The sequence below is a fragment of the Aptenodytes forsteri genome, unplaced genomic scaffold (assembly GCF_000699145.1).
Source record: "Aptenodytes forsteri isolate BGI_AS27 unplaced genomic scaffold, ASM69914v1 Scaffold237, whole genome shotgun sequence".
NCBI classification, from domain to species: domain Eukaryota; kingdom Metazoa; phylum Chordata; class Aves; order Sphenisciformes; family Spheniscidae; genus Aptenodytes; species Aptenodytes forsteri.
The window spans coordinates 845,932-856,353 of record NW_008794451.1 but is presented as its reverse complement, the minus strand read 5'-3'; the positions used below and the strand labels follow the sequence as shown (position 1 = coordinate 856,353).

The following is a 10,422-nucleotide window of genomic DNA, read 5'->3' as shown; positions in this document are numbered from 1 at the left end:
CACAGCCGGGACAGCTGACCCCAACTGACCAAAGGGATATTCCACACCATATGACGTCATGCTCAGCAATAAACTAGGGGGAAGGCTGGCCAGGGGGCCGCTGCTCAGGGACTGGCTGAGCATTGGTCAGTTGGTGGTGAGCAATTGTTTTCATTTGCATCACTTGTCTTTCTTGGGTTTATATTTCTCTCTGTTATTTTCCTTTGCATTACAATTTCTTACTATTATTACAATTTTTTTTATTTTATTTTGATTATTAAACTGTTCTTATCTCAACCCATGAGTTTTCTCACTTTTACCCTTCCAATTCTCTTTCCCCATCCTGCTGAGTGGGGGAGGGTAGTGAGCGAGCGGCTGTGTGGTGCTTAGTTGCCGGCTGGGGTTAAACCATGACACACATCCATAAATTTAAAGGGATTGTGAATGCAATCAAAGCAAATGGGTGTAATTAGTTTTTCAAGAAGATTCTCAATATTTTTTGTTGTTTTTACTTTTTACTGCGCTAGTGCAAGTCTAAGAAGTTACTCCGATATCAGGCAAGTAAAATGAAGCACTACGTTTGAATCATTACATTTTACTATCCAACTTTCAAAACCTTTGAAAGTACAGGTTACTATAATTTTCTGATCCACAGATAATACTATAATTAACATCTTTCTGATTATTTGGTGAGTTTCAGTGAGTTCATCAATCTGTCTTTGATTCCACCACCTTTCACCTTTCATTCCCTTTTCCAGGTACTATAGCTGGCAAGTTTCTTTGGAGTCCTGTACCCAGATACTCTACAGTGCAAGTAAGGGTGACAGAAGATTCATGCACTGACTAATTTTAACCTCCCCTAATAAGCATTAAGTGCAACGATATGAGAATATTAAGCAAAATACACATCTCTACAATATATGAAGGACCAGATAGATTTTAACGTTCCATTAGCAAAACCAAAATCATGTAAATCTGGTGATAAAATCAGAGTACACAGGAACTACATACATAAAAATCAAATCCAATTTAAAAGTAAACACAGGTTTGTTCAAACAGCATTGTACAATTGCTTTAACACTTACAGAATTTAGATGAACAATATTTTCATTCACTCACAGTTTAGTATAAATATAAAGCAAGGCACCCCTTAAGCATTTTAAATAACAAATTAAACATTTACGTTTTTTACTGTGCAGTCAGGCTTAACATTTATGCAGCTTCAAAACCAAAGTACAGCCTCAAGGGAAGCCTCTCCACTGACAAATTAATACCTTAGAGAATAGAGCTGAATGGTGGCAATGAACTCATTTGTTCCCCCAATAATGAAGAATGACTCTTTCTTTACCACATCTGTGACTGTTGCTATGGTGACCCAGACTTACCTCATTGCTTCTCGAAGTGCTCCTCGCTCACTAAGAGTCGTGTGCTTGATGTCATCAAAATTATTTTCTAGTTTCTCACAGCTCTGCAACAAACGGACAAATCCATGTAAGACTCTTAAACAGTATATTGTATATGTATTAACATTATTCAACATCATGCAAACAAAACATTTATATTATGTAACCTCAAATTATGCATTCTGTTTTAATTACATAGGAGTCATTAAAAAGACATTGAGAACTCAGAAACAAAGTAAACATGAATCTTATTATATGGTTGTCATGGAAATCATCTTATGAATGTCCCATAATGAAATGTATAGAATTTTTACTTTTTTCTTCTTTGAAAGAAAAATTAATTTTTCCTTTATCAGTATGTGAGGCTACAAAGCTACTATACACACACAGGCGAGAACAGAAACCTAAACATGCATTTTAGAATTATAATAAAAGTTATAAATTCTGTCCCAATGAAACAGCCAGTGTTGTTGGAACAAACCAATCATATTTAATTCATATTTCATTTAATTTTTAAAACATAACAGAAACTGAAAAGATTAATTGTTTACAGACACCTCAACCACTTAATGTTTTTCCAGATTAGAGCTCACCAGTATTTCTAAAAGTAATATGAAGCCAGCAATTTTGTGACAATAAATGAAACAAAACTTCGCTATATTCTGTTAATTATTATTAAATGTGTGACTGGTTCCATTACTCCAGAGTGCTGATCCTTTTCTCCTGCTCCCATAAAGGCAGTACAATTGATTCAGAAGATACTGGGGAGTACAGAAATTTGTATCTGTGCAAAGTGAGTGTGAAATACCAGCAAACAAGAATTCTCTGATCATCTGCATTATCCGTAGGATTTTTATATTCTCTTGAGGCTTCGTCAATACAGGAGATTTTTAGGTTACCCCTGTTCTCTGCAGCGCCTTTCTCCAATACCAAAACTTACCTCTGGGAGGCATAATTTTGCCATATGGGTGTAAAAGAAACACAAGTTGCAAGCGTAACAGTTACTATTGCTAACAACCTTGACGGCAGGATTGTCAGGCTCTTTATGCAGTAGCTTTAAAGAAAATATGTGCACTATTATTTGGTCATATTGCTGTCACAGTTTTTAATATCCGAATTAATTTTCAAGTCCACATTTTAAAGGTAGTTATAATAAATACAATAAAAGTTACCTATTATTTCTTTTGTGCATTGATTCTTTATTTTCATAATTACATTCAATTTGAGGCTGGAAAACCATTACTGGAAAGGAAATAATTAGATATTTGTAAATGACCTAACAAGATATTTTAGCTTGTCCAATTAACATTTAAACTATCATTATTTTTAAATAAGATTATAGACTTTTTAATACAAAGTTTTAATGCTTTAACAATGCATTTCTGAGCAGGATAAACAAACAAAGCTACATTAGGGACTTTTGCAATCTTTTCTCTCCCTTATAAAAAATGATGCATGTCTTAATTATGCGTAGTATATCTTATCCCATGGCTAATCTGATATTTTTTCTTTGTTTATATTACAATCAGCTGTACTTTGTATGGCAAAATCCTACCCAAAAACTCGAAGGGATTACGCGAGAAAGACAGGGAGGCTCTACAATGAAGTGTTCCATTATTTAGATCAGCATACATTGACCTTCAGCTCTGAGCACATACAGGCAGGTCAGTCATTTAAAATACACAAAAGAAATCCAAATCGACAATACTAATTAATAAAGAATTCCTGATTCATCAGTACTAAACTGAAAGTATCTGTGCAAGCAAAAAATTAACCCTCCCATCCTCCAGGAAAACAGACCAAAAGAAACACCGTTTGGAATGTTGCTCCAAGCACTGAAAGAGGAAAGCCCGTGTTTTAACAATCCTGTGCCACCAGCATCTCAGGACGGGTTCAGAAAATCTGAGCATCACACAGTTCATTTCTCTTGACCTTGTGGTATAAAGCATGGAGAAACGACGGAGGATCCAAAGCACACAAGATTTTTATCAAACACAACTAAATCTTCTCTATATCATACAAGCTAAAATAATTGATGCTCTCCATGTGGAAAATGCTGAAAAGAGTAAGTTCAGCTGGTATTTCTTCTTTGTCTATATAGCCCATACTGTGTTAATCAGCTGAAGGGCAACAAGGCGGCCCATATCTAAAGAAAATGCTGTTATCATGTAGCCTGACACACATAAATTTTCCCTCTTGACTAGAAACCCAATGCGAAAATGAATAGATAACCCAGAACAAAAAATGGAACAAATTTTATAGATTCAAACAATAGATATTGTACCAATTCATTTGGCAAGATGAACTTACTTCTAACCATTTCTGAGAATTGTTTCTGGACAATATCTTTCTCAGCTACTTTCAGCCAAATAGCTCTCATCCAAGGTACAGCAGTTGGAGAGCAAATAACTTCACCATTAGGAAAAAATGAACTAAAAACTGAGCCAGATGCAAACTCCTGAAGGAAGATGACCTCATAGTACTATGTCACCAGTTACTGCATACATACTAAACAGGAGAGTGAGCAAATATTGATCATACCCACAGCTTTCCAGTTAGAGCTGCAATCATCCAAGACAGTATGTTGGATTCTCTCAGAGAAAGGAGAACAGGGTATCTGAAATACCAAATATAAGCATAGCTACAAGTGTATAGGCGCCACTTCTTCATGGGTCTGAGTATCAGCTCGCGCACTACATTTATAGGTCATCCGAACGGATATCAGTTTATAAGAAAGGCTACCAAAATGAATGAAATTGTGAGCGTGAGAATACTCTGAAGAATGTGTCTGGGAAATGATGAAACTTCGGTAGACCATGACCAGGGTGAGCTTTACATTCTTAAGTATTAAAACAGTAGCAAAAATTGAGCTCATTCTATTATCCATGCTACCAAGTAGATTAATATCTATAAAGATCTCGCACAGGGCAGTACGTTTTGGCCCATAATACTTCACAGATTTAAGTATAATGAGCAATTAAACTCCCAAGTGTTTCATTTTGAGCAGCAGCTAAAGTAAAAAAATCAAAACACAAGCAATGAAAAAAATTGGTTTTGGTGGCTTACTGCCAAGTGACTTTCTGTGGGTATAGATAAAATCTAGAAGTTTTAACTCTATGATTCAATAATTTTAAAGTATTTTATATGCTATCGCTGTTGGCAGATCTATAGTGCTGTTTGATACTAAACTAAGTATCACCTTTGAGAAGTTCAGGAGGAAAAATAAGTACAGAGATGCGATTAGGGACATGGCCATCGTAAGTCCAACTACCATTGCATGTCAAAAAGCCACAAAAGTCTAAATACTGTTTCTTAAAGGATTCTAGCATAAATAATAGGTTTTTAAATGAACCAAAAAGCAAGAGAGTGGGGAAGAGATTTTATATATAAATGAATGGCTTATTTATCATATGAGATCTTAACTAAAACTACATGACAACTAGTTAAAAAGGGAGACATAGACTGGATATCCACAAATACCTGTGGCATCACACTCAGCATACTCGTGGAACATCTAATCAGAAATGAGAAAGATGAATGATGAATGTATGAAGATGAGGAAGAAGGAAGATTAATGAACAAATTGAAAAGCTTTTCCTCCCATAACCACAAAAATATGACTTTTTTCCTAACTGCAATCTATTCTTGTTAATAAAATAAACTGCAAGCTTTAGGAGCAAGGACTATGTGCTCGTAATTCTGTATTTTCAGTTATGGTGAGTGATAATATTAATAATATCATGACATAAACTTTATAATAATATCATGACATAAACTTTATAAAAATATTCTAACAGTCTGAGGAAAGTCAGCAACTACCAAGTCCAAAGTACTCTTACTCTTTGACGCTGGTTGAAGTAACAAGCTAGCTCACATAACTGGAAAATATCAATAAAGAATCACTCTAGTTTTAAATAAAAACCTAGGATTCTGGCAAAAGTGAAGTTGTACTTTTTAAAACACATCTCTAAACAATCATCAGCTTAGCTTTCTTGTATATGTTTTTGTCTTGGATGGAAAAGCCCTCTTTGCTTGACTTAGTCATTTGAAAAGCAATTCTTGATTTGGCCTCTTGGGTCAAATGAAAAACTTTGCAGGAGTAGCTCAGAAACCAAAAGCAGTCTATCGCCTGGTGTCATCACTGAGGATCTTCCTATATCACAAAAGCTTTGCTGCCTCTGCTCTGCCATGGCAGGCCTAAGAGTCAAGAGTTTTGAGAAGACCATAACTCAAACTCGCCCATTCTGCGATACAGTACTGATAAAAGAAGTGACCCCACTTCCATTGAACTCAACCTTGAATCTTCCATCCAGTCAAACGAGAGCGGGATCACACTGAGCCATATCCTGCTACTTTATCCTGAAATACTTCGCATAAGACTTTCAAAAGTGTTAGCATTACAGATAATGTCTTACACACATTTTGAGATAGTTGAGAAATAAAATCTTTTCATCTGACAACAGTGTAAGACCTATTCTAAGGCAGCCTGCATCACTGAAGTTGAGTAGATCTCTTATCCTAGTTGATACACTGCCAAACCAAAAGCATTACTTAAAATACCATCCCTCTTCTGTGAAAGAAGTTTTTAGGTAAGTAGCATTGCCGAATTCTTGGAATTCATTGCTTCCACATGGTTTTAGGAAATTTTCTTAGAAAGCTTGAGGTTTTTTCCAAACATTTGTGAAAGTAAATCTCACATTTTTACTGTCAAATGTTCTCTGTGTATTAAACATAAGGAACATACAGCAGTTGAAAGATGGAACAGCTCTCACCTGTTCGGTTTGTATTTACTATTGCTGCTAATGCTAAAACAAATCCATTTTTCTCCTGTTTTCTCCTTTATAATCCATGAAAAAGGTTCCTACAGAGTATGTTGTGTCTTAATTTTCTATTGTTCATGCAGCCAAATTTTAAAATGTGCATATTAAATGTATTTGTACCTAGATTTCTGAGTGCTTAAAATGAGACAACCTGGTGCAAATTCTGAAGGATGTAGTAGCTCCCTCTGATATTTCAATTAGTTACCTTTAAGGGAGGTAGGTTCCAACGACAGATTGCCCAAACTGTTGGGGACCTATAGCATCTACTCTAAGTACCTACGTCCTGTACAGATTCAGCAAGAAAAGTCTCAAATTTTGCTCCAAAAATTCCTTAAAAAGTCGAGTCCCACACATGCCACAAGGCTGACCACATTAGCTAGCTCTTTTGAAAAAGTTGGCCATAGTGTAAGAAGTGATCTCCTTTAACAAAGTTGTAATAAAAACGCTGACTTCTTTGGGGGACTGTATAAAAAGTGTGGAATGCTTATTTCCATACTGATCTTATTGATATGTAAAATGTTAACACCGATAATCACTTGTTATTCTGGAAATGAGAAATATTTCATCAGCAGAAAACTTTAGAAATAACTAACTTCTGTTTTATAAACCTAAAGCAACATTGTAATAGCAATCTAAACTGTAATATATTGCTGCAAGGATAATTATTAAGGGAAAACACAGCTGACATTTTCTGATTTATGCACACAATCAGAGATGGAGTCCAAGGACTGTGACATAATTATCTTCATGCTAACAATTTTTGTAAATCTCTTGACAGAATTTTAGCTAATTTTAAAATGCTTTCTGAAGATTAGCACTTAAAACTGTTGGGGAAAATAGCACAATTTATTAGCAAGGGTATAATTGTAAACCTTCCAAATACTCATTGTGAATATCATTTAGACAGTAACTCCTGCTTTAGCAGCTGGTATGTAAGACTCCAGTTTATGGAATCTTGAAACAACAGAAAGAGTAGAATCTAATTAAACAGGGTTACATGCCAAAGAAAAATTATTAAAAACAGACTAATAGACAATTTTTATGAATTTGCAACAGCACATCTACTTCTTTTGATGCGAACTTACATAAGTGTGCTTTATTCCAATGAAAGCTAAATATTCTTAGCAGACTTCTCTCTCGATTTGGAACAGACTGTCTTTCTACACCGAAACAACACAAAAAGCTAAATGGTTCCATTGATCTTCTCTCACAGACTTAAGCACCCAGCTGTTATTGGGTAAAATGACTTACATATATTGCATTTATTCTAATGTTGGTGCTACAATTCATTAAAGTTATTCAGTAGCCGATAGCTGTATTCCATACAGGAAGCCCCCTTAAACTATCTTCATATTGAGCAACGAAACAAAACCGATGCCATTTGCCAAAGGGTTTTATCCAAGAGCATTCTCAAAAACTAAACAAGTAAAAGGATTGTTTGATCCTAACTGTAAGATATTACGACCTACGCAATATCTACCTACCACATTCCTCCTTCCTATTTGCTGTGACTCATTCTCAAGGGGTTCTTATTCCAAACAGGGGGAAAAGCAGCTTAAAACTGATACCTGACCAGCTGTTCACAAAGGAAAAACAGGTATTTTTTTAATATGTACATATTCCTAATATCTGCAGAAAGTATATTGAGCCCTCAAGTATTTACATAACGTTTGACAGCATGTCATTCATAATACATGAACATTTGTTATAACAATTTTTTCATTATGTGATACAGCCACATTGGCCAGACAGGCTCTTTGAAAAATATAGATATTAATACGTCAAAAATAGCAGACTTCCAACAGAAAACCAGCTCTAAGTGTTAGTAATCAAATAAAAATCAATAGAAAAAAAATTAAACAGAATTGTGGGTGGCTGTAATCAATGCCTAATTAGCATAACCATGTTAATCTTTCTCAGGTGTTTTTAGAGGAATATTATTTTTAAGGCAGTAAAAAGAGTGCACATGCAAACTCAAACACAAGTATCACATTTTCTCCACAAACAGGAATATATTGCTAAAACAATACAGATACCAGGAAACTCCAATGCATGAGAGATTTTCTGAAACTGCAAGTGTGGTTTTTTGTTATTAACTACCAGAAATACTGTCAATGTAATTGGGAATTCTGAAGTGGAAGCAGGCAATTTTGGATTTTTTTAAAGTTTTCCCAGTTTAAAATATGGTGCACTTAATCCTTGAAGACAGGTAATTATATAAAAGTTAATTACTTGTTAAACATACATAACACTTTAGTTTGCAATTTTACCGGGACTGTGAAAGATCTTCCAATCTGAGATGGCATTCTGCTAACTTCCTTTTCATGCTGTTTCACGCACAAATTTCAAGTGGCAAATTTATAACAGCCTTCATGTTCAAATAAGGGTATGATATCTTGCTTGCATTCAACCTGCTGTTGTCAGAGCAGATGCAGACACCACGTGTTTTGGCAATGGATAACACATCAGATAGTAGTGATACAGGGAAGATGAGAAAAGACATTCTGAAAGGACCAAGCATGCAACACAAAGAATAGTAGACCAAAGAACTCGAAAGAAAATAATAAAAAGCTACAAAAGATATGCAAGACAGCAGAGGCACAGCTGGAAATAATAAAGGAGCAGAGAATGCAGGTGATGCCATTAGACAGGACATTTTATAATGCTCCTCCCCTTGTGACTCAGCTTTAAAAAACAGAGAAAACTTTGAGAACAAAAAGGAAGGAAAACCTTTGCCTCTCTCGCTTTTTTCCCCTCTCTTCCTAGAACAAATGTTAAACTTGATCAGTAGATGAATGGGAGGACTTGGCAACAAGCTACCGGTCTCTGCATCTGAAGGGACACTTTTAAGACTGCTTCCCTGTATGGGATAGGGCTCTGTAGCAGGGAACAATACACATCATCTCTTAGAATATGACAAGCTTTGTCTAGGTACTATTTCTTTTGTAATGTGGCTGTAGTCCTGCCTTTTTCCTATTGGAGAGCCTGAGCACTACATGAGAGCCTTCACAGAAGTTTAAGATCCTGTCTGGGACCCATTCTTGACGGTTGAATCCTCCGATTCTCCAGTACTCATAGCATAAATTTACAATTTAATTCTTTAAGGGCATGAAGTCTAAGTAAAGAGGCACAGGCTCTACGCAGAATTTCTAAATATACTATTTTCACTTGACAGTGAAAATATAACTAAGTAAAGATTAGTAAGAAAAAAAAAAATAGCCCAAATGCTGTACTCCCTCCCCTCCCAGTACTTTCCCATACCTCAACCTAGCTTGCTTGTCCCTTGGGATTCTTTACTCTGCTTAGGCAAATATTCCCCTGACTCATCGAGATTAAATAAAATGAGAGTATGTAGGTAAAGACAAGACTCACATTGAGAATTAACATTTACAGAGCTCATAACCTGGAAAAAAGGAAGAATCTTTAAAATGCAGGTAGAACTGTACTCTTAAGGAAAAGATTATGTTCTTGACCTTCAACAAAGAGCATAAGAAAAAAGACATACCCAAAAGCCCCTGCTTTTTTGGAAGCCGAATGACCAAGAATATAAGGAATTAACGCCACATATTTGAGAGTACCAACTTACAGGATCCCTCTTATTTTTCCTGCATAGCTAAAGAATTATTAAATATAAGAGCTTTTCAAAAATTAAAGTTACAATAAAATGCTTAAACATCCTGAAACAGTCCAGCCCTATGTAGAGGAATAAAAGCAAATTACATGTAGCAGGCTTGCTTCCTCAGCCCAAGATGCCACCTCTCATCTCCTACAAGGCACATTTTATTCTCCAACAGTATTTTTCAGAAGTGCCACAACAAAACATTTTCTTTCATGGTTCTGTGTTCACCATGCACTATAGCTCCCTGTAGTTGCCTCAGTATTAAAAAAAAATAACACAACAGGACACAATTTTCCCAACCAATTCTGCAGAAGCTAATCTGCCTAAGCTATTTTGCATGATCTTGCATAAGCTTCTTTCCCAAATAACTATGAGAACTGACTAGGCAAGTGTGCTGGTTTTGGCTGGGATAGAGTTAATTTTCTTCACAGCAGCTGCTATGGGGCTGTGGTTTGGATTTGTGCTGGAAACAGTGTTGGTAGCACAGGGATGTTTTCGTTCCTGCTGAGCAGTGCTGACACAGAGTCAAGGCCTTTTCTGCCTCTCACCCCACCCCACCAGCGAGCAGGCTGGGGGGGCACAAGGAGTTGGGAGGGGACAC

General features: G+C 36.0%; 1 protein-coding gene across 1 annotated transcript in view; it reads right to left on the bottom strand.

Annotated features, from left to right (window-relative positions):
* Window positions 1–10,422, bottom strand: part of DPYD (dihydropyrimidine dehydrogenase) — a 387,751-nt gene that overhangs the window by 336,694 nt on the left and 40,635 nt on the right. Inside the window, exon 5 of the mRNA XM_009290477.2 lies at window positions 1,365–1,447. Coding sequence (XP_009288752.1) covers window positions 1,365–1,447 — 83 coding nt within the window. The remainder of the gene's footprint in view (window positions 1–1,364; window positions 1,448–10,422) is intronic.